Source organism: Schistocerca piceifrons, chromosome 3 (genome assembly GCF_021461385.2).
Source record: "Schistocerca piceifrons isolate TAMUIC-IGC-003096 chromosome 3, iqSchPice1.1, whole genome shotgun sequence".
In the NCBI taxonomy this organism is placed as follows: Eukaryota; Metazoa; Arthropoda; class Insecta; order Orthoptera; family Acrididae; genus Schistocerca; species Schistocerca piceifrons.
The window spans coordinates 636,804,441-636,829,741 of NC_060140.1; the positions used below are offsets into that span (position 1 = coordinate 636,804,441).

At 38.5% G+C, this 25,301-nt stretch overlaps 2 protein-coding genes across 2 annotated transcripts in view; both read right to left on the bottom strand.

Moving 5' to 3' along the window:
* LOC124789541 (death-associated protein kinase dapk-1-like) overlaps positions 1-25,301 on the bottom strand; it is a 248,001-nt gene that overhangs the window by 215,829 nt on the left and 6,871 nt on the right. Inside the window, exon 2 of the mRNA XM_047256938.1 lies at positions 10,041-10,154. Within this exon, the coding sequence (XP_047112894.1) occupies positions 10,041-10,079 (39 nt within the window). The 5' untranslated portion in view covers positions 10,080-10,154. The remainder of the gene's footprint in view (positions 1-10,040; positions 10,155-25,301) is intronic.
* The window catches only part of LOC124788907 (death-associated protein kinase 3-like), a 96,386-nt gene continuing 90,014 nt past the window's right edge, over positions 18,930-25,301 (bottom strand). Inside the window, exon 8 of the mRNA XM_047256190.1 lies at positions 18,930-19,028. Within this exon, the coding sequence (XP_047112146.1) occupies positions 18,930-19,028 (99 nt within the window). The remainder of the gene's footprint in view (positions 19,029-25,301) is intronic.

Genomic DNA, 25,301 nt, shown 5'->3' on the forward strand with positions numbered 1-25,301 from the left:
AATACTCCAATGGGTGTGTCATTCCTTATGCCGGAAGGCAGAGGGATGCACTGTCATAAATGGATGCCACATTTAATACCTCCTGTAAACATGTGTTTATTGCAGAAATTATGCATTTCTGGACCCATAATTACTGGAGTCATTTTTCTTGTTTCAATCAGTACTACCACCTCTCAAAGTATTCGACACTATTTTTAACACCCTGTAAACTCATTTTGTTCTCTTGGTAGAGGAGTCTATCAGGAATCATAGTTATGCATCATACCTACAGTAGCTGGCTTACGATCACCACCTTCTATTATGGGATAGAAAGGCAGTTTATCTTTGTCACTTAAGTGAACACCGTATTAGACACAGCTTCCTCCCCACATAGCGATTCATCATGTGATGACGGATTTTTTTCTTCGGAGAAAAATTCAAAGGAAAATAGCTTTGTGCCCAGAGTGGTTACTTACCTTGCACAACTTACACTAGTTTGTTATTAAAAAATTATAGTGTTTTGGACCATTAACTGTGTGGGACACATCAGATGAAATACCTGAAGATCACTAAACACATCTGAGTCCATGAGAACTGCTCTTCAAAGGAGGAGCATATTAATCATCAGTAGCACAGACAATCATGATGATAGGTTTTCTGATCAGATTACATAAAGGTCTTTGTTGTCTGTTTTTCTAAAATGTTATGGTATGAGATGAATATGGTTAAAACTGGATGTGCCAACCAATCAACATGACAACAAATTATCCAGCCTAAATGCTTACACTGGAAACAAAAGATGGATAAGGAAGGAAGGAAGGAAGGCAGTTAGGAGTTTAACATCCCATCAACACAGAGGTCATTAGAGACGGAGCACAAGCTTGGAATATTTCAAGTATGGGAAGGAAATTGGCTGTGCCCTTTCAAAGGGACCATCCTGGTATTTGCCTGGAATGCTTTAGGAAAATCATGGAAAACCTTAATTTGGAGGACCAGACAGATTTGAACCGTCATCATCCTGAATGTGAATCCAGTGTGCTAACCATTGCACCACTTCACTCGGGAGGAAGAACCAAGCTTAGCGTGTAACATCCAGTTGCCAACAAAGTCATAACAAATGGAGTTCAAGCTTGAATCGGGGAAGGATGGGGAAAGAAACTGACAATCATTTTTAAATTAATAATACCAGCATTTGCCTTAAGCAATTTAGGTATAGTAGTAGTAGTAGTAGTACAAATCTGCAGAAAGTAAATCAATTTTGGGATGTTTCACAACCTGAAATCTCCAACGTGTCTAAAAACAATGTTAAGATACTTCTTATTGACTTCAGTGCACAAGCTAGGGGAAAAAAAATTTAAAAAAAAATTGTATAAGAATATCCAACATGCTTAAGAATGAACAAAATGGTGAAAGAGCATTCAACATGCGTAAAATGTTCCCATTAAAACTTATGTCTACACACTTTGACAAACTACCAAGAAAATCCAAAACCTAGATATCTACAAATCCAAACTTTGGGGAATTCAGCTGGATCACATAGCCATATCTAAAAGGAGTGTTACAGAAATTATGAATGTTAAAGTGATCAGAAATGGGGAATCTAATTCAGATCATTATCTCTGTATGATTAAAATACGATTTTCCCACCTAAAACAAAAAATACAACCAAGAAAGTAATGAGATACATGTCCACTACAGTTAATATGACTACAGAAAATGCAGAAAAAAATCAAACAAGAAACTGAGACAACAAAAAATGGGTTTGGCATGAACTCCATGTACAAATTGGGAAAGTAGTAGAGAAAACTTTAGAATTGGTCAGGAGTTAAAAAGAAGACATGGCGGGACAAAGAGAATGAATAATTACTAGAAAAAAGTTCTCAAAAATTCAGAAAATAGAGTTGTCCAAAAAAAAGGAACATTTAGAAGATCTGAGACAACAAAGAAAAGAAACATCAAAAAATCCAGAAAAATCTTATCTTTTTTATCAAAAATAATATTAGAAATTTTTAACAAATTTTTAAACATATACTTGAAAGGTAAGTGTGTGTGTGTGTGTGTGTGTGTGTGTGTGTGTGTGTGTGTGTGTGTGTGTGTTTCTGTTGTCTATTGTTGACGAAGGCCTTACTGGCCAAAGGCTTTAATTGAGAGTCTTTTTGTTGTGCCTATCTGTGACACAGCTTCTCTGCTATATGATGAGTAGCAACTTTCCTTTTCATAATATTATTACATTCCATCCTGGATTTTTTATTGTTTGATAATGATTTAAAAGCTTAACACATTCATCTCATCATCACGTAAAATACCTGTCAACTCCCCACTTAAATTTACAGGTGTCTTATCTGACCCCCAAACACACTCAATTATACCTAGGAATATGATTACCCATAAGCCGGAATCATCGTAAACTGGAGCATCCTCCAACCAGATTATGAAGGCATTCGTCAATACAGATATAAGAGGTAATTTATGATCTTTCCCATCCCTCGCAGCATTGCTTGACACATTCCTGTCTAAGGCATATTATACAATACTCTTGAACACTGTCCTATGTTGCTCTACATTTTCGGTCCTGGAGAGGAATTTTTTGTGTTGGCCACCCAAGTAATCTGAAATCTGTTTTTGTCACTCTTGCTTAGCAGAAATATCCTCCTACTTTTCTTTACATCCTAAGTTACAACTGTACTCAGTGATGCTGTAATGGCCTTATGAGCACTACTTCCCTGTTCCACATTGAGTCATAAACTTCAGGCCCATTAGTGACCAGGAGAGCTAATATGTGGCCTTCACAAGTTGTTTCTCTGATTAGCAGCTCAAACTTTTGTGTAAGAGGGGGGAACGATTTAACATGATTCCCTGCCTGTACTACTTACAGGGTGTATATGTGGACAAGAAAAAAAATTCCGGATTTCCCGGTTAAAAATACAGTTTCTCCCGGGTGACAGTATATTTTCCCTTATCAATCCTTTGAATGGTTGTTTTATACCCGGGCATACAATATCCCGGCACTTTAGAAAACGAAACTCAGGGGAAAAGACACGTTTTGGAAACATCTCTGATGAGCGGCAACATGTACGCTGCGTATTTCGCATTACGAAAGTATACACTGGAATTCCACCAAACACCGCATGTTACTTTCCGAATCATTGAAATCGAGATTTCCATGCGCTTTTGTAGGCTGTTCGTAGCTCATGTCACGTGATCTTGCCAGTCGATGACAGCGGATATTCAGAGCATAGTACACGTGATGTAGTCAGCCAACAGCAACATCACTGTTAAATGGCACGAACACATAAACAGGGAAAGTTAATAGTTTAAATTAATATAGTGTTGCTACAAGAAAAGCAGTTTTCACATATAATATTGTTCTCAAGCTGCAAGAGAAGCTAAGCTTTCGCATATACTGTTGATCTTTTTTGCGTGTGTTACACTTTAAGATATATCACACAAACGTGCCAGTAAAATTTTTTATAATGACATAAATGTCTGATCTTCAGGGTTCAAAGAGTTGATTTTTAAATGAGAGGCAAACGCTCTGTAATTTAATAAATTCATGGTACATTCTTGCACATAGTTCAACTTACGTAAAAGGATATTTACTTTGAATGTAACGCTTTTCAAACCACCATTCGCAATATTTTTCCGCGACCTATTAGAAATAGACCCGTTTCAGCAGTTGCCAGAAAACACAGATAGGCGACACCGCGCTTGGGTAGCTATCTTGGCGTAAGAAGCCCGTATGTACGTACGTATAAAACATTGAAAGATCATACATTATGTCATAAAAGTAACAAGACATCAGAGGATACTACAAGAACATCGGAATTTCGTGAACAACATTAAAATGTGCACATTTAAAGTGCATACTGAAAGGGCACATTCGTATGTCCGGATTCCCAATGATGTAGACCTCGACCTAATATTAAGCTTTTCAGTGTGGTATTTGGGATGTAAATTTTCTTGGAGCATCAGTATTGAATTATATCATGTTTGGTTCTTTATTATGACATAATGCCATACGTGCTAGAAAATGAAAACGTGCACTTGAAATGCAGCGAACAGTTGAAACTAGCCAGTACTGTGGAATTAAACATTTCGTTTCAAATACATTGACTGCCTCTGCGGAAAAGGTTAACAAAAGTCAAATTTCCTTAGCGAACAGACAAAAATAATGTCACTGTTCCGCAAGGCGATTAATGCTCGACTGTCAGAAAGGTGGAAATAAAATCAAATCTGAAACTAATGACATATTTTAGCCTTCCGTAATTATGTGAATGTGTTTTAATTTACTTGATAGCTCCCGGCCACAGATATCCGTTTTGTTTTCATTTGACGTGAGAGTAAACGAAGGGGAAACAGCAAAATCACTAAATGTAAACACGGGTCATGTGGAGATTACCCACTATAACTCAGACTGCTCTGCACATCAGCCCCGGATCTACATTTGCGAACCGAGTCAATTCTAAAAAAAAAAATTGAATTTTGAAAATATGTTCATCTTTTAGGGCACATCTTTCTGAGAAGTCTGAAACATAAAACATAAGTATTCGAGGAAATGTAAGACATATTATTTGGTCTTGAGTATGCCAAAGTGCAGTGCCACGCCTCTTCATAAAGCATTTTTCTACCGCACGTCCAAACTATATTCAGGTGAGTGGGCATTGAAATGTCCTGTGGTGCCTCTTCTGCTCCCAGTCTGTCGGTTTGACAGCCTGCCCCTCTTTAAAAAATCTCGCAATTAATAGCGGACGGGATTTTTTTGTAATCGAGAGAACAAGAACTCTTCAGAAAATCTGAACTCTTTATTGCCTATTAGTTAATAACTTGCTGTTTTGTGTGACATAAAATTAAATATAGGCTATATAAAACCAATACTGACAAGAGATAAGCAAGAAATTACACATTTCTTCAAACCTTAGCTCCTAGCATTATTTCTTTCTAATCTTGCTACGTTTTGCTACATGAAAAATCGAAATGCCGTTATCTAATGCTGAAAAAGCAGTTAATACAAATAATACCCAAGACTGGTGTGGTTTCTCGATCTGATTACGTCTATTTTGTAACTGTCTGCTAGATAAAAACAAAATAAGCCTTTCTAATACGGCAGCAATTTTGAAACATACCAAATAAACGAGACTGTTTTGGCACAAATGGCCATTTTATAACACGACAGAATATTATCCACGAAGTACCAATATCAAATGTCTATTAGGCCTACTACAAGCAAAAGGCTTTATGTTAGGAAATAGTTTCACTACGAAATTTTTATATAAATTTGGAATCATCTTATTCTTCTATAATTTGTGTGATGTCCCCGTTTCTTCTCCTTCCTCGTTCTAACAATCTTGTCATCACCAATTCTGTAGCTATTGCTGCCATTGTCAAAAATTGATCGCTGATTGACTTCACTAACCCTGTCAGAATCACAAGTTTAGTTATCTCGCGATTATTTTTTGAATAGGCGTTATTGTGTGTTCAAACAACACGTTTTCCGCGTTACTTCCAGAATAGAACCTATGCGTCTGCTAGCCGGGGACTTACAACTGGTCCTTACCAGTGTAGCGATCTGGCCAAAAATTTTCTGTCAAAATTTGATTTTCTTGGATACACCGAGAAGATAATACATAATCTTTCTCACCTGTTATTCCTGTTAGTCGTTTATTTCCATTCTGGTAGCCTGCATCTATGGATTTCGCTGGTAATTATAACAATGCTGATCATTCGCAAACCCAATCAACCACATAATCAGGCAGCGATTGGCATTCATCCATTCGGCTTTACTCCCTCAGCTCATATTGCCCCGGCCCCTTTGGCTGCGGAAAGTTTATTTCTAGATGCGACGAGGATTCTCCTGACAGAAACATCACGTACACTATGCATGCATTCAAAAGTCAACTTAGGATTCATTCAGAAATCAAGTTAAAACGTGTTCAAAAATGTTCAAAAACCAATAGGGATGCGTTTCAAAATCATATCAATAATCGATAGACAAACGTGCGCTGGATGCCAGGCGCTTTGTGAAACAAGTTTTTTTTCCCCAAGAATATGAATTTGGCGCTCCCTTTTCCCGTAGAATCTAGCTGCTTGCTGCGACTGCTCGCACAGCCAACAGCCACATTCCTGTAGCCAGAAGCGGGAGAATCACTACTCAAACGTGACTCAACTGCGCATGTGCATGAGCGCGCGCGAAATGCTAAAACAAATCGAATTTAAACAGTTTTGACATCACGCTCATTGGAGGCAATTTGTTGTTATGAAGCACTGCATAGTCTTCCTAAAGCCTTTGACACATTTTCGATTGGCAGATGCTTGCATGAGCACTGTGTGTCGTTGTTGTATATGGCGCATTTCCTTTGCAATTTAAGTTATTTTCGTTTTTTTCTCTCGTTTATGTTTTATTGTTGAAGTTTTATTCTGCAGTAGCGGGATAAGTAATATCCTTTGTTAGAATATCGGTTCTTACCAGCCAAAATTACAAAAATTTAACTGAAAACTCAAACAATGAAAAATTTCCGGAATTCTAAAACATCCCGGGTTTTTCCCAGTTTTCTCCCGGATGAAAAAATTCCCGGGTTTTTCCCGGATCTCCCGGTTGTCCAGGGTCGTATACACCCTGTACTTACCGTAACCACTTTAGTCTCAATCTATATCTGGTATGTTGAAATCTTCGCTTAATATAATGACATGACAAGGAAATTTACACAAAATATTCTCCAAGTTTCCCCTCAAATGTTCCACCACAACTCCTTCTGAGGCAGGGGGTCTATAAAATCATCTGTTGACCATGTTTTATCCACTTTTAACACTTATCTTTAGCCAAATTATTTGACAGCTGGAATCCTTACTAATCTCACTAAATACAATAATACTTTTACAGCTAAAATAATCCTCCAACACTGGTGTTCAACCTGTCTTTGAGATACACATTCCAGTCCGAATTTAAAATTTCATTGATATTAACACCTGGCTTCAAGCATATTTCTGCATCTAGTACTACATGGGCATTGTTACTGTTTATAAGCAAGACTAGTACTGGGACTTTTCCATAGACATTCCTGCCATTAACTGATACTATATTGACGTTTCCTACCCTTGATATGCCATGACAAATGCTATTCTCCTTAATTAATGAGCATACTATTCTTCCCTGTCTCAAACCAGAATGTGTCTTATCAGGCCTGTGGAGTGATTTCTGTACTATCAAAAAAATTACGTGTGCATGCTACATCCCCTCTGCTACCATAGTAGCTCCTACCAACATGTAGCACACACCTGATCTATTTTCTCCCAGACAGGAGAGGTCAGGACCTGCATCCAAGATTGCAACAAAATTGTCTGAGCCTCTGGTTTAAACCTTCCATTTGGCTCCAAATCAGAGTACCTTGGATGATTGTCCATGATTTAATTACACAAGGGGCTAACAGAAGTTAAATTGGTATAACTGAATACACTGTTATAAAACACTGTTAAGATTTTTTATTAAGGCCTATCTTTCAGCAGAAGTTGTATAGTCTTAAAACAGATATTCATAGAGATACTGATATTCCTGTGATCATAGCTGTGGCTAATCTTTAGCCGGTCATGTCGCACTTAACTGTTGAATTCTGGTAGACTTAATCTTCTTATAGATATTTTTATCTTATTCTCTAAAACTCTGACTTTTTATGAATTCCAAAGTCCAAAAAATTGCTGCTGTCTGTTGCTGCTATCCCATCGGGGTTTATCTATTCCACTATATGGCGCATCCCAGGTGGCAGATTGGGTGGGTGGGGCAGAGGCTGACTGGATTTGTCCAGAGGATTTGAGGGAAATAGGGAAATAAAATACCTCTCACAAACCAAAAACAGGTTCCTTGCCAGGGTTATGGTGATGTCCTTAATGGCAACTTTGGCAGAAAACAATACCTTTGGTAAGGCGTAATTGGTGGAGAAGGTACACTCTCCTTTGAGGGCTAATGAAGAGAGGAACCACTACCTAGGGGCACAGAGGGATCTTCAAAGGCTACGGGAGTTAGCCCAGAAAGAAAATCCTCAGATGTGTTAGGCTTAGTAGGCCAGCACAGGACTAAAACATGTTATTGCTTTCAATGTCTATACAATATATGGTGCACAAAGTCCCTATCTGGCTCGCTGGAAGGAAATCCTGATGATGATAGTGTTGCTATATGCGAATTGGTGACTGAGAACATAAGCGTCAGACATTGAATCCAAAAGTTTGTGGTTCAGTCATCAATGGTCCCATTTTTTTACTTCATCTGTGAGACCGATTTGTGTCAGTGAATGATGCCAAGTTACAGCATGGTTCCTTGTCCACATTAAAATGGAAGTCCCCTTATAACTGGCTGTCTACATCATTTCAGAGCTATGAGGAGCATAACGGCATACCCCCTTCAATAGGATTAAGCTTAGTGAGGCAGTAGGATGCTCTGCTTTACATTACGCAAGACAGTTAAAAAAAAAAAAACAACAACAACAACTAACTTCACTGGTTTGTGTATACACTAATTTTTGTGAAAATTGTAAGAGTCAGGAAGAATGAGACAATGAAGCCAAACTCAGATGATGTGTTGAACTGTGTATCGTGAGTGAGTCATTAAGGGTGCAAAAGAACTGGTGTACACATAGGACTAGCAGACCTCAACAGTTTTATCAGAAATGTCAATGTTACACTAAGTTTGTTCATTTATTAGCTTTCAAACACAGTGAAAAGGGGGAAGGGGACGCAAGTGTCACCATGCCTAGAGTGCAAACAGAAGCACTATCAGTATGGGGCCAAGTTTGAATGGGACAGAATGATTTACCTCCAGGAAATGGCTATGTCATCCTGTAACATTTGTGTTTGTACATGGCACACTTCTACAACAGTGGTACGAGTACAGTGGCAGCAGAATGAAGAAACTTATATATATCAGTGAGTGAATGCCTAACCATGACTGTAATTATATCATCATGAGGGATGTTCACCTCTTATCTGCAATACTGTAACTCCATCTATCGTGTTGGTTTTATGCTAAAACACTGTAAAACGTGTATGCTGTCTGCACTGACTGTTTTGTATAATCTGTTGTGAGCTGGATATATACCAACATTAACTGACACTGTCTAGAAATAACACATGCACTGGACTGTAACAGACAGGGGAATATGATTGCTGTGAAATTAAGTGACAAAATGTCTGCTCTTTGTATGTGTCACTTTAATCTGTATTATGATGATGACCACAAATGTGTACGAAGCTACTGTGATGAACTACGTTCTGGTGGCTTTCACTTTTTTGTGGAGCTGAGAGCAACGGTTTGTGGCACTATTGTCTTCACTTTTACACATTGTATGTAATCTCAGCAGCAACTAACTCTGTATGAAATGCTTCAGAGCCCAAGGAAATGCAATTTCTTCAACCACATCCACAAACTGTACTTCAGAATGACAATGCTCCTCTTCCACAGAATGACAGCTAGCCTAGCACTTTCTCCTTGAGCTATGTGTTTGCCAGACATTTTGACCATCAGTCATATCTTGTACATGGTTAGATGGAAATTTATTTATCACAGTTCTCCAGCAACCAATAGTGATTACAAACATCATGGAGTGATATTTTCCAAGACCATCAGTAATTTTCTTTGATTCCATACCATGATGTTCAGAGACTCAGATTTCAATAAACATGGACTTAACAAAATATTCATTTCTCAAAGAGATCGGTTGCAGTTCTATAATCTTGATCGCACGTTCATCACCTGCACATGTTGCAGTTTTCACAAATGTTTGTGTACACATGGCCAAGTCAATAGTTGCACTATCCTGAAAATATAAATTGCATTAACCTATCTGAATAACTGATCTACAATTGGTACAAAAAAAAAGAAACAGTTAACTGCGAACATACACTTAACACTGTGATTTTTTGTGTGTGTGTGTGTGTGTGTGTGTGTGTGTGTGTGTGTATGGAGAGAGAGAGAGAGAGAGAGAGAGAGAGAGAGAGAGAGAGCAATTTACTTGACAAAATTAAAATTAAAATACAGTAGAGAAAAACACAATGTAAAGGTTTATCAGAGTTCATACCTTATTGGAGACATTTAAACTGATTTTTGTAAGACTCATTAATTTCTGAAGACCTTCCACATTACCAGAGGCTGCAGCACTGTTCAGTGCAGACACAACAAAATTATCGCCATCCTGTTTGGAAAGAAAATAATTACATAAATATTTTTTTGTACTAGGTATTAAACTTTTTTTGATGAATTAAGAAATTTACTTTACATGCTGGGAACAGCTTCTTGTCAGATAAATGTAACAGAATGAGGCCACTTTTAAAGGAGACTGAGGCCAGTAATTGTGAGTCATGGATTTGGAAGAAAGTCTAAACGTATTTCCGTCACTGGAAGGGGTTTGGGAGGAATGAAGGGATGACAACTGTTTCAGCTTTCGTTTAACACACTATAGATGTCAAGAAAATGAAGTTTACTGAGTCACTCAGACCCTGATAATTGCAACTGATTGGCAAGTGGATTTGGTAGATGTGTGCTGAAGTCTCCATACTAAAAATCTAGAGAATCAGACTGAAGTTTATCCCAATTTTCACAAAACTTTTCTTTGTTCATTTAATGTGGAAAAATCATGCATATTAACAAAATTCACATATTTATTTCACTAGCAGTTAATATTTATTTCATTCTGTATGGTACTATATTTTATAATAAATTTACACTGGCATATTGTAATATCTAAACTGTTTAAAATTTTAAAAAAGGAGAATATTTCTGACTTATACAAGATACAATTCATTTCTTTTTCTTTTATCCACATGCATACTCCTGCCTTTATGTGCTTACGTGTTAGTGATAGTGTTACTATAAATATATAGGCTGCTAGAGGATCACACAAAGTGCTAACTTGACATGAGATTTTCTCAGGTGCTACACTTCTTTCATCTTCTCACCATGCACTATCTTTCTTTCTCCTGACCAAGTTGTTCCAATCTGGAATTTCTCGACCTCTTGCCTCACATTCCACTTCAGTACTTTGTGGCTGAATGTGTGGCTATCCTGTATATCTGAGTCTGTTATGCTGGCATCCTTCAGGTCTTCCCTAGCTTCTGTGACCCACTTCATTTTCTTCATGCATTTTGTGTAATCCAAGATTTGTTTAATACGTTGGGTGTCCTGGCATTCTCTTGATATGCCCGTAAAATTTCAGTTAATGTTTTTTCAAGTCATGTACTATTTTAGATATCTGTCCATCTCTCATCTACTCCACAATCTGTAGCCTCCTCCTGTCCTATTGAGCTCTAGGATTTGTCTGATGATTCTTCTCTCTAGTTCCTTGTATTTTCTAGTGTACCCTTCCAATCCATGACATTTCTGATGCACATGAGGTTACCGGTTTGATGGTAGTGTTGTAATGTCTCACTTCACATTACACAATAGCCATGATTTATTGTAAATGTTTCCAATCTTCCAGAATGCTTTATTTATCTTTCAATTTATCTGTCCTTGAGCTTCTTTCCCTATCCCATATGCCTGTATCATCTCCCACTGATACTTGAATTTGTGAACTCTCTTAATCTCAGCATATTTTGTCTTATTCTTTTGTTGTGCATCATTTTGGTTTGGTATGCATCCTGTTTTCTTGAAAGATACCTGTAGTATCATCTTTTGACATTCTCTTTAAGGACCTTGATTTGCTTTACTGCAGTTTCTGTGAGCACAGCAAGATTATCAACAAATGCCAGACGGCCAATATCTTGTCTATTGATTTCCCTTCTGTGATGAAGCAAGCTGGGATATTTTTACATCGCCTCTTGTTTTGCCATCTGCCTCCTTAAAATTCATTTTCTCATTTTTGAATTAATTGCCATTAACATAGGTGAGTATAATCTGCATTTTCATAAAATAGAAAGAGTGGTTCATGGTGTGGGTTCCTGTAGTCATGTCCTAGTTCATGAACCACGGGCAACGTATGAGTGGCCAAGTAAGTGGTCCCGACAGTCGGGATACCAGTTGCTTTGGAATAAGGCTGGGCATCTCGGGCATATTCTGAGTCGTGGTCACCTTTGTGCTCATACAGCAAAGACTACCAAATCCACCGGTTAGTCCCTCAGCCGTTAGGGGTAAAACCCAATGGGACTCGGGGCAAGTAAGGCTAGCAACCTGCTTCCCTGGTACTTTAAATATGATGCTGGCAACAATCAGAGCAAAATGCCTCGGACCTTTGGAGGTGACGGAGTCCCACCTCCAACTGACAAACCAGGGACTCCTAAGATACGACTTGGCAAACAAATGGTAATGAGATGGGGAGCTATTAATATCAATGGGGGCTACTCTGGGAAGAAGGTAGAGCTGGCAGAGGCTGCAAGTAAGATGGGGCTGGACGTTTTAGCTGTTAGTGACATTCGGGTAAGGGGTGAGAAAGAAGAGGTAGTGGGAGAGTACAAGGTCTACCTGTCAGGAGTCAAAGCAGGAATAGCACAATGGGGTGTAGGGCTTTACATCAGGAAAGAAATGGAACCCAGCGTAGTTGCAATAAAGTATGTAAACGAACGACTGATGTGGATAGATCTGACAGTGTCTAGCAAGAAAATTAGGATTGTGTCAGTATATTCGCATTGGAAGGGACAAATCAAGATATGATGGATAGTTTTTATGAGGCACTCAGTGATGTAGTTGTTAGAGTAAAGGACAAGGACAGTGTTCTGCTCATGGGTGATTTTAATGCCAGGATTGGAAATCGAACAGAAGGGTATGAAAAGGTTATGGGTAAATTTGGAGAGGATATGGAGGCCAACAGGAACGGGAAACAACTCTTGGATTTCTGTGCCAGTATGGGCTTAGTAATCACAAACTCCTTTTTTAAACATAAGAACATTCACCGGTATACTTGGGAAGGCAGGGCAACCGGATCTGTCATTGACTATATAATAACAGATCAGGAATTCAGGAAGGCTGTGAGGGACACACGTGTATTCAGGGGATTCTTTGATGACACTGATCATTATTTAATCTGCAGTGAAATTGGGATTGTGAGGCCGAAAGTGCAGGAGGTCAGGTCCATATGTAGGAGGATAAGAGTGGAGAAACTTCAGGATAAGGAAATCAGGTACAAGTACATAACAGCGATCTCAGAAAGGTACCAGTTAGTTGAGTGTAGTCAATTACAGTCATTGGAAAAGGAATGGACAAGGTACAGGGACACAGTACTAGAAGTGGCTAAAGAATGTCTTGGAACAGTAGTGTGTAAAAGTAGGATAAAGCAAACAGCTTGGTGGAATGATACAGTCAAGGCAGCCTGTAAAAGGAAAAAGAAGGCGTATCAAAAATGGTTACATACCAGAACCCAGGTAGACAGAGAAAGTTATGTTGAAGAAAGAAACAAAGCCAAACAGATAATTGCAGCATCCAAGAAGAAATCGTGGGAAGACTTTGGAAACAGGTTGGAGGCTATGGGTCAAGCTGCTGGAAAACCATTCTGGAGTGTAATTAGCAGTCTTCGAAAGGGAGGTAAGAAGGAAATGACAAGTATTTTGGACAGGTCAGGAAAACTGCTGGTGAATCCTGTGGATGCCTTGGGCAGATGGAGGGAATATTTTGAAGAGTTGCTCAATGTAGGTAAAAATACGATCAGTAATGTTTCAGATTTCGAGGTAGAATTGGATAGGAATGATGATGGAAATAGGATCACATTTGAGGAAGTGGAAAAAATGGTCAATAGATTGCAGTGCAATAAAGCGGCTGGGGTGGATGAAATTAAGTCGGAACTCATCAAATACAGTGGAATGTCAGGTCTTAAATGGCTACACAGGATAATTGAAATCGCCTGGGAGTCGGGGCAGGTTCCATCAGACTGGACAAAAGCAGTAATCACACCAATCTTTAAACATGGAAACAGAAAAGATTGTAACAACTACAGAGGTATCTCTTTAATCAGCGTTGTGGGTAAAATCTTCTCAGGTATTGTTGAAAGGAAAGTGCGAGTATTAGTTGAGGACCAATTGGATGAAAATCAGTGTGGGTTTAGGCCTCTTAGATGCTGTCAGGACTAGATCTTTAGCTTACGGCAAATAATGGAGAAGTGTTATGAGTGGAACAGGGAATTGTACCTATGCTTTATAGATCTAGAAAAGGCATATGACCGGGTTCCTAGGAGGAAGTTATTGTCTGTTCTACAAGATTATGGAATAGGAGGCAAACTTTTGCAAGGAATTAAAGGTATTTACATGGATAGTCGGGCAGCAGTTAGAGTTGACGGTAAATTGAGTTCATGGTTCAGAGCAGTTTCATGGGTAAGACAAGGCTGCAACCTGTCTCCACTGTTGTTCATATTATTTATGGATCATATGTTGAAAACAATAGACTGACTGGGTGAGATTAAGATATGTGAACACAAAATAAGCAGTCTTGCATATGCGAATGACTTAGTTGTGATGGCAGATTCGATTGAAAGTTTGCAAAGTAACATTTCAGAGCTAGATCAGAAATGTAAGGACTATGGTATGAAGATTAGCATCTCCAAAACGAAAGTAATGTCAGTGGGAAAGAGATATAAACGGATTGAGTGCCAAATAGGAGGAACAAAGTTAGAACAAGTGGACAGTTTCAAGTACTTAGGATGCATATTCTCACAGGATGGCTTCATAGTGAAAGAACTGGAAGCGACGTGTAGCAAAGCTAATGCAGTGAGCGCTCAGCTACGATCTACTCTCTTCTGCAAGAATGAAGTCAGTACCAAGACTAAGTTATCTGTGCACCGTTCAATCTTTCGACCAACTTTGTTGTATGGGAGCGAAAGCTGGGTGGATTCAGGTTACCTTATCAACAAGGTTGAGGTTACGGATATGAAAGTAGCTAGGATGATTGCAGGTACTAGTAGATGGGAACAATGGCAGGAGGGTGTCCACAATGAGGAAATCAAAGAAAAACTGGGAATGAACTCTATAGATGTAGCAGTCAGGGCGAACAGGCTTAGATGGTGGTGTCATGTTACACGCATGGGAGAAGCAAGGTTACCCAAGAGACTCATGGATTCAGCAGTAGAGGGTAAGAGGAGTCGGGGCAGACCGAGGAGAAGGTACCTGGATTCGGTTAAGAATGATTTTGAAGTAATAGGTTTAACATCAGAAGAGGCATCAATGTTAGCACTGAATAGGGGATCATGGAGGAACTGTATAAGGGGGGCTATGCTCCAGACTGAATGCTGAAAGGCATAATCAGTCTTAAATGATGATGATGATGATGAGAAAGAGTGACCCTCAGATTTAAATAATATAACACCAGATCTAATTTTGTGCTTAGTTTTATGAATGTAATTGATTTTCTAATTTATTTTGACTACCGTATTTACTCGAATCTAAGCCGCACTCGAATCTAAGCCGCACCTGAAAAATGAGACTCGAAATAAAGAAAAAAATAATTTCCCGAATCTAAGCCGCAGCTGAAATTTGAGACTCGAAATTCAAGGGGAGAGAAAAGTTTTAGGCCGCACCTCCAAATCGAAACAAAGTTGGTCCATTGTAATATGAGACAGAATTCAGGTCGAATGAATGACGATACAGCTGCAGTAGTTTGGTTCGAGCCGTAAGCTTAGCAGTTCAGCTTTACCAGGTAGCCATTACTATGCGTCAGGCGCTCCGTCCTTATTTATGCGCGTACCCTTCGTTTTTCATGTGCTTCGTCTGGTTTGAATTGATTGCTTATTTTTCTTTGATCTGATAATTGCCGTTCTCTTTGTTATAGGTGTTTTCATCACTCTAAGCTGAAAATGCATTACTGTACTGTGTCATGTATTGTTTGTCGCATTCCGATAATGAATGTTCACGACCTGTCGTCGCTCGCGGCATGGTTTGCTTTTGTGCGTGCTACCGCCGCTTACAATAAAAAAAAAAAAAAAAGAGAGAGTAATTGTCTCAGTAGTGAAACAATGGCAAGAGACTGCTATTTGTTGTTATTTACACTGCTGCTTTCTTTGATAATGATCAACAAGAGCCAAATAATAAACTGCGTATGATAGAAGATGTTCTGAACGAGAGTTTAGCGAAAATTTATCTAGGGATCAAGATGAATTGCTTGACAAAATCAATGATGCATCAGCTACATTATAATCAGAGCAAGCTTGTCCTCACAGGTAGGAAATACAGTATCGGTAAACTGCAGGAGCACCATTGGTAAGGCCCCAGAATTAACATTTTTTATTAAAGTTAATAGCACCCCAATAGTATTAGGAACAGAGAGTTGGTTGAAAGCTGAAGTGAACAGCAACAACATCCTAAATTCAAAATGGAATATGATTAAGGAGAGGTGGATGCCAAAGGTGGTGGCATATTTAAGGCAGTAAAGAATTCGATAAAAAAAATGAAACCATTTTGTTACAGCACAATGAACATTTTATTTATGGTTATAACTTTTATAGGAAATTAAAACATGAACATTAGTTTATTTTTCTATGTAATTACCATTAATGTCTAAAACACTTGTTCAGTCAGGGCACCAAGTTATGGATACTGTTATCATACACTCTGCTGCCTGTTTCAGTTGCTTTTGACATGTCACCATTCTCTAACCACTGTATACCACGAAATTCCTTAAGTTTTTGAAAAACATGAAAGTTTGAGAGTGCCAGATCAGGACTGTAGAGCAGTAGATCCAGTAATTCCCACTGAAACTTGTCCAGTTGCACCCTTGTCCTTGCTGCAATGTGAAGCTGAGCATTGTTGTGAAGCAGAACGATGCCCTTTGAGAATAGTTCCCACTGGCAGTTTTAAATGCTGTACCAAAGTTAATAAGATTACACAAAACCTCTCAGCACTTAATGTCAGTCCTCTTGGCAGGAAGTCTTTTAACACAAATACCTTTTCAGTCCCAGAAAACTGGCTTTGTCAGACAATTTGAATGATGCCACTGACTGGCTTGTTTAGTCTCTGGAGTGTAGTAAGGAAACCATGTTTCATCACCAGTTGCAAAGTGACTCAAAAACTGATCACCATCCTTGCCTTAGCACTCCAAAATGACAAAGAACACACCAAAAGCTTTTTTTGGTGTTCATCTGTCAGTATTCGTGGGACCCATCTTGCACATTATTTACTTTTTTATTTTTTTGTATTAAAGCTTGTCAGTAACAATCGCATGTATTACTGAACTTGAACCTTGAGGTACATGCTGATTAAAACCATCAGTACTAAAGTGTCTCTTTTCAAAAAACTTCAACTTTTTGTGTCAACGGTTCACTAATGAAGATGTCCACCCCCGGTAGCTGGGGGGTCAGCACGGCAGAATGTCAATCCGAAGGGCCCGGGTTCGATTCCCAGCTGGGTCGGAGATTTTCTCCGCTTAGGGACTGGGTGCTGTTTTGTCCTAATCATCATCATTTCATCCCTATCAATGCGCAAGTTGCCGAAGTGGCGTCAAATTGAAAGACTTGCACTTGGCATACTGTCTACCTGATGGGAGGCCCTAGTCACACGACTAATGTAGGTAGGCCATTGAGATCGATCTTCATCATTAACATTCTTCCTTCCTTCATCAAGAAGTCTGCACCACTTACATACTTTTACATCATTTATCACACCTTTCCCAAACACTGCACAGGATAATCTTTTTCTGCATTTCAAAACTGCCTGACTAAACATGAGTCTGACTGACAGTGAGGTTATCATGGATTCCAAATGTGAATTAATCTCGCTAAAGGTAAGCACCAAAGAAGGGTAAAAAATGATAATTGGATGCTTTTGTAAATCTCTTGCATCAGGAGCTGTAATGGTGGTGTGCTCCAGAAACAACTTGCAGAATTTCCTCTATAAGTTTCCTGATCATGATATTGTAATAGGGAGAGACTCCAATTTGTCAGGTATAGAACAAGTAAGTCATGAGATCAAAACTAGTGCCAGAAACAGAGATTCATGTGACATTATTGTGAATATTTTGTCTGAAAATTATTTCAGACAGATAGTTAGAGAATGAACTCATGAAGGTAACATCTTAGACCCCACCCCCAGAAACAAACAGACCTGCATTTTTCTAACCAGTTTACATAGAGGAGGATATCAGTGATCTTAAGACTTTGATATCATCTACGACTATATGAGTTACAAGGAATGTTGAGAGAGGTTGTGAAATATTTTGGATTAGCGAGAATGACAGGGTACAATCTGTAGAGTACCTGAGTAGTCAGCATCAAATATTCAGTGCTGAGGACAAAGATGTCGAGCATTAATAGAAAAAATCCAGAAGCATCATTCAATATGGCTTAGACTAAATCCAGGCAAGGTCATAAAGGATGAGAAAGACTCACCATGGTTTAAGAGCCATGCTAGAAAACTGCTACAATCTGATCTGAAGATGGCAATAAGCTGAAACCGGTCGTAAAGCGTAAAGAAATTATGTGATCAAGATGGACTTGTGAAAATAAAAGTGCTGAAAATAAAATGATTGCAGACTCAAATACAGACTTTATGTCTCCAATTGATATCAGGTTATCATTAGACAATTTCAGATAGTTAGTTATATAGGCATAATTCCATGAAATTTCAGGTAAACTGCCGGATTTCAATAACTTTCTGCCATGATAAAATCAGTGAAGTGCCTTCTGACCACCTTCAAGTCAATACTGATGAAAGTACACTGAAATCCCTTGTTTAAAGCTGCACCACTGTGTGCCTGGTGTACTCAGTTGTCAGAAGACACATGTGCAACATGACAAGTGAGTTTACCACACATGCACTGACACTGTTTTAAACAAGGGAGCTACGTGTGCTTTCACCATTATACACTTGAAGGTGGTCAGAAGACTCTGCACTGAAATATTGGGGCAACAAGTTATTGACATCCGGCAGTTTGCCCAAAACAACAGGAAACACTTCAAACACTGGGAAAGTTTTATGTTTCATATGTATAGACATTGTTTATGAAGATGGCCTGTGATAAGTAGAAAAGAAGTACAGTCATGAGAAAATCTATTTTGTAATCACCCTTGAATAATTGCCACTGTACTTCCGGTCTTACGTTCTCTTTCTTTGAATTTTTCAGAATGTCCTTTAGCTCCATTAAAGTATGCAGTAGTCATCTGTTACAATATGACAAACAAGCAATCAAAAAATCTGTTCATGATAGACAACATCCACTGACCCCCTTCAATCCTACATCCTCTATGAAGTACAAAAGAATATGTACCTGAGCATAAAAGATCATTAGCCAAAATGGCATTTGATAACCAAGTAAAACAATGCATAATATATAAGAACTAGTACTTGTGCTTAACATATACTTCTTGTAGATCTTGGTTCATTTTCTGGCAGATTATTAAACAAGCACTAGTATCTAAATGCAGGAAATTTCATGGCTTCAATACAGTCGATCGGGGTGACAGGGTATATTTGTATGATCTACTACATCCTTTATTTCATTCTTTTTTTTCTTCTTTGAAATGACCAATGTTCCACAAACTTGCATCATTTTGTATTAAATGTAACAGTTTCATTACTTCTATGATTTCTAGTTTGTATTGCAACTATATGTACATATCAAAAAAAGTTTTGCATCACCCCGGTTCCCAGAACTCCTGAAGATAGACGTTGACTGTGGATATTGTGTTACAGACACAGTCCCTTTGACTGTTCAGAGATGTCACTAAACCTGGCCAAACATGTAAACAACCATGCATGAGCAGTGCTTATTAGATGGAGGGGGTCCAACAACTGATCAGTTCCAGTCATTGCACAAAGAAGGAGGTACACGGCTCATGTTGTCTGTAGTTTAACCATGCCTAGACGGTCAATACCGCAGTTCAATCGCATCCGGATTGTTACTTTGTACGAGGAAGAGCTCTGTACAAGGGAAGTATCCAGGTGTCTCAGAGTGAACCAAAGTGATGTTGTTCGGACATGGAAGAGATACAGAGAGACAGGAACTGTCGATGACATGACATGCCTTGCTCAGGCCGCCCAAGGGTTACTACTGGAGTGGATGACCGCTACATACAGATTATGGCTCAGAGGAACCCTGACAGCAACACCACCATGTTGGATAATGGTTTTCGTGCAACCACAGGAGGTTGTGTTATGAATCAAACTGTGTGCAATAGGCTGCATGAAGCACAGCTTCATTCCCGACGTCCATGGCGAGGTCCATCTTTGCAACCACGACACCATGCAGCATGGTACAGATGGATCCAACAACATGGCGAATGGACCACCTTAGGAATGGCATCACATTCTTTTCACCAATGAATGTCACATATGCCTTCAACCAGACAATCGTCACAGATGTGTTTGGAGGCAACCCGGTCAGGCTGAACGCCTTAGACACACTGTCCAGTGAGTGCAGCAAGGTGGAGGTTCCCTGCTGTTTTGAGGTGGCATTATGTGTGACCGACATACGCTGCTGGTGGTGATGGAAGGTGGTGTCACGGCTGTATGATACATGAATGCCATCCTTCGACCGATAGTTCAACCATATCGGCAGCATACTGGCGAGGCAAGGACGACAATTCGTGCCCCCATCATGCACATCTTGTGAATGACTTCCTTCAGGATAACGACATCGCTTGACTACAGTGGCCAGCATGTTCTCCAGACATGAACCCTATCGAACACGCCTGGGATGGATTGAAAAGGGCTGCATATGGACTCCATGATCCACCAACCACTCTGAGGGATCTACGCCGAATCACCATTGAGTAGTGGGACATTCTGGACCAACAGTGCCTTGATGAACTTGTGGATAGTATGCCACGACAAATACAGGCATGCATCAATGCAAGAGGACATGCTACTGGGTATTAGAGGTACCAGTTTGTACAGCAATCTGGATCACCACCTCTGAAGGTCTTGCTGTATGGTGGTACAACATGCAATGTTTAACTTCCTGGCAGATTAAAACTGTGTGCCGGACCGAGACTCGAACTCGGGACCTTTGCCTTTCGCGGGCAAGTGCTCTACCAACTGAGCTACCCAAGCTCGGGTAGCTCAGTTGGTAGAGCACTTGCCTGCGAAAGGCAAAGGTCCCGAGCTCGAGTCTCAGTCTGGCACACAGTTTTAATCTGCCAGGAAATTTCATATCAGCGCACACTCCGCTGCAGAGTGAATATCTCATTCTGGATGCAATGTGTATTTTTCATGGGCAATAAAAAGGGCGGAAATGATGTTTATGTTGATCTCTATCCCAATTTTCTGTACAGGTTACGGAACAATAAATGTAAACTGGTACAATGCCTGTTGTGGTGTGTAATTTGTGGTATTTTGTATACAGTATTTTCAAAAAATGGAAGAAAGGGGTACAAAGTTTCACAGGTTGGCTGTATAGTTATTTATTGACATCCTACGAAAATTTGTTGACATTATGTTAATTTGAACTTGCATAATTCCTATACGTGAAACATTTACATTGATATTAAAGAACATATAAACCAACAAAGTAATAGTGTCCCACATTGATGAGACACAGAAACGTATGACAAAGTTCGGTTGAAAAATAATTAAGAGCCATAATATATGACAATGAAATCAGGTATCACAGAAATCTTGTATGTATAAAAATTGTTTAATATTTTAATAAAACATAACATAGAAACAGATCACTAATTAACAATTGTCAAGGTTATATATATCCTTAACAGTAGTAGTAAATGCCATACCTACATGTTACTTAAATTCAAACAATGGAAAATTCAGGATGGAATGTAACAATATTGTGAAAAGGAATGTTGCTACTCATCATGTAGCGGAGGTGTCGAGTCGCAGATAGGCACAACAAAAATACTGTCACAAATTTAGTTTTCGGCCAATAAGGCCTTCGTCAAAATTAGAAGACAAACACACACACACACACACACGCACTAATGCAAATGCAACTCACACACACACGGCTGCAGTCATGTGTGTGTGAGCTGCATTTGCGTGAATGCGTGTGTGTGCGTTTGTCGCCTACTTTTCACGAAGGTCTTACTGGCCAAAAGCTATATTTGTGCCTATCTTACACTCAGCATCTCTGCTATATAGTGAGTATCAACTTTCCTTTTCACAATATTGTTATTTACATTCAATATGATGAACTTGAAAGAGAAGAGCAACGGATATCAAGAATAAATCAATACTAAAACTTCCACCAGATTTCAGGTGAAACAGACTTTGATAGAAGCTTATAAGGACAAAGCAACACTCACAAAGAATTGCAAACATCCATGGTAAGATGATAATAGTGAACAAGCAACTACACATAATAGGCTGCAAGCACAAAAAATGGTGCCCTAAAAAAACCGGAGGATCACTGCTGTTTTGGAAATAGAGCAAAAACAATTTCAAAGGTCATAACAGAAAAAAAGGCTCAATACAAAAAGCACACAACAAAACTTGGATTTCACACTACCAGATGAATGCAAAATCAACAGAGCAATAACAAAGTTCAAGAATGATGAAGCATCCAGTGAGGATTCAATATCAACTGAACTATGAAAACATGCAATTCTGCAAGTAGTCAAAAATCTACAACAGTGATACAAGATACTACATTTCCCCAAGTATAAGGTGACCCTGAAAATAAGATCATCCCCTTTTTTAAAGAGGTTCCTAGAGAAAAATTTATTTTTTAACATATTCTGACTAACCAAATCACAAATTTTTATCCCCCTTTTTGTTTGCTGTCATCTGCACTGAATCACCATCACCATCACCCATCACCATCCTAACAGGACAGCTGTGACACATCTTCATTGTCACACATATTTTGGCTATTTATTCAAAATAAGTTGCTATTTCTGACGTTATGGTTAAGGTAGGACCTGCAAACACTGCTGTCTTTTTTTTCTGAGCACGTAGAGCATTTCGCTTCTATACTGACGTGAATGTTAAAATATCCCTTGCTTTCAAACATATCTTCTCCATGCTGCTCTCTCATTACCTGTGTTGAACCAGCAGCTGACACAACCCCCAACTGTTCCCATTGCACCCCATTGCACCTAATGGTGTGCATCAACAACATTGCTGCATGATATACATAAGTACACCACTGGACCCAATCTACACTTTTTGCATCATCTGCAGACATGTATGCTACTGTTGACTGTTTGTCCAATTTTGAAGTCAGTTCAATTCCCTGTACAAATGGATTCAGGCAAATTGAAGTTAAACATGGTAGATGTTCATAAAAAGACAAAATATGCAGTATATAAAGTACTCATTCCTGTGGTTGGCAGCACAACAAAATTTGCTGCCCACTCACCACTCCCCTCCTCCCACACAACGTTGCCAATTTAGCGAGTTTGTCACTAGATTAAGGAACATTTTGACATCAAAAGTGACATTTTAAAACTGTTTAGAGACTAAATTTATTCAGGGACTGTTTAAAGTATGTTTCTTCAACTACCACATGCAACTTCTCTGGAATATACATGCTGTAACTCTTAACTCTACAGGGAAACACTAACCAAACTTGAAAAGAACAGCTGTTTGATACTTCAAAAATCCAGAGCGAGGCATTCTCAAGTCAGCATTAATCTCATGCCATGCCACTTCGAAACTCTTTAGTTTAGCTTGGAATCTGTAATTGTCTCATGTCATTTCGGAAGTGTTGTATTTTACAACAATGGGATGTAAAATTAAATAAATTGTTCCACAGTGAAACTATTCCATTCTATGATCAAAAATACAAACAATTTGCTGTACTTAACTTATTTACAAAGTGTTTTAGGTGAAGTTCGAACAGTCATGAAAGCATTTGAGGGTGGAAACTCTGATCCCACAAAATTGCTGGACATTTACTTTTCGTTTGCAATCAGTTTGTAAAAGAGTGATTTATGAGACTGCTATTACCATGAACGTCTTAACTACATCTGATCAAGAAAGTCATCCTAATCCTATATTTCAATCAGCTATGCTTTTGAAACTTATGCTAGGAAGTTCAACTTATCTGAGGACAGTGTCAAATTGGTAACAAAACAATGCATTGACTTTAGAGTGAAGCTTATAAAAGAATTACAAAACAAAAATTTTAATCAAGATGAACAAAATGGTCTGTAACAAGTACTAATGATGTCATCCATCTATCAAAAGAAATGGGATATAATGATATCAATGTATTGGGAAATATCTACAACTATGGGGTACACAAAACTTGATAAGTATGGCATTAGTGGCAGTGCCCTTCAGTAGCTTAAATCCTACCTACCAAACAGAAATCAAAGAGTTAGCATCTCTTTAAATGGCACATATAATTTCTCTGATTGGAAAAATATATATATATATATATATATATATATATATATATATATATATATATATATATATATATATATATATATATATATATATATATATATATCTCAGGGTGTTCCACAAGGCTCCACATTAGGCCCTGTCCTATTTCTCTTCTATGTTAATGACGTACCACTAAATATCAGCTCCCCATCAGTTCTGTTAACAGATAATACTTCTGCCTTAGTTGAAGATCAGGATTCGGAAAAAATTCCCAGATCTGTGATCAGTGCCCTTGCTACCTTAGAAACTTGGTTTCAGATAAATGGGTTGAATCTAAACATATCTAAGACTCACATGATGCAATTCAAAACCAAACAGTCAAAATATGAGCAGATTCAAATTGTTCACAACAACCAAAATATAAATGTAGATAAAAATTTGAGCTGGCAGCCACACGTTAAATACCTAACAAATAATCTGAGCATCTTTGCATTTGCAATGCAAATATTATCAACTGCAACTGACACAGACATAGAAAAAGTAGCATATACAAGCTAGTTTGAATCCATTATTAGGTCTGGCATTGTTTTTCGGGGTAACTCGAGAAACATAGTGTGGATACTAAAAACACAAGGAAAAAACATTCAAAATATGTGCACTGCAAATCATAAAGAACCACGTTGCCCATTATTTAGAAAACTTAAAATATTAACTTTGCCATCCCTATACATACTTGAGATTTATTAAATTTTTGTACATCAGATATGAAATATTTGAGGGAAACCATTTTGTCCATCCACATGATACTAAAAACAAAGAAATATTTATGCTCCCCACCCTCCACCTCAGACTGTATGCCCAGGGACCTCAATACACAGGAATGAAAATTTGTAATAAATTAACAGGGAACAAGTTGATGCAGATGAATTTACCTCCACTTAAAAGAAAGCTATATGATGTACTGACACTGAAATGTTATTACTCAGTGGATGAATTCATGCAGGACAAACTGGAAATTTGAGCTGGTACAATGTGTTACATATTTCAAGAAATATCAAAGATGATAGTGATGCACAGCCATCAACTTCAACTTTGGGGCAACTTCAACACCCTCTAATCTGTCGATTGACAATTCCGAAGATGATGAT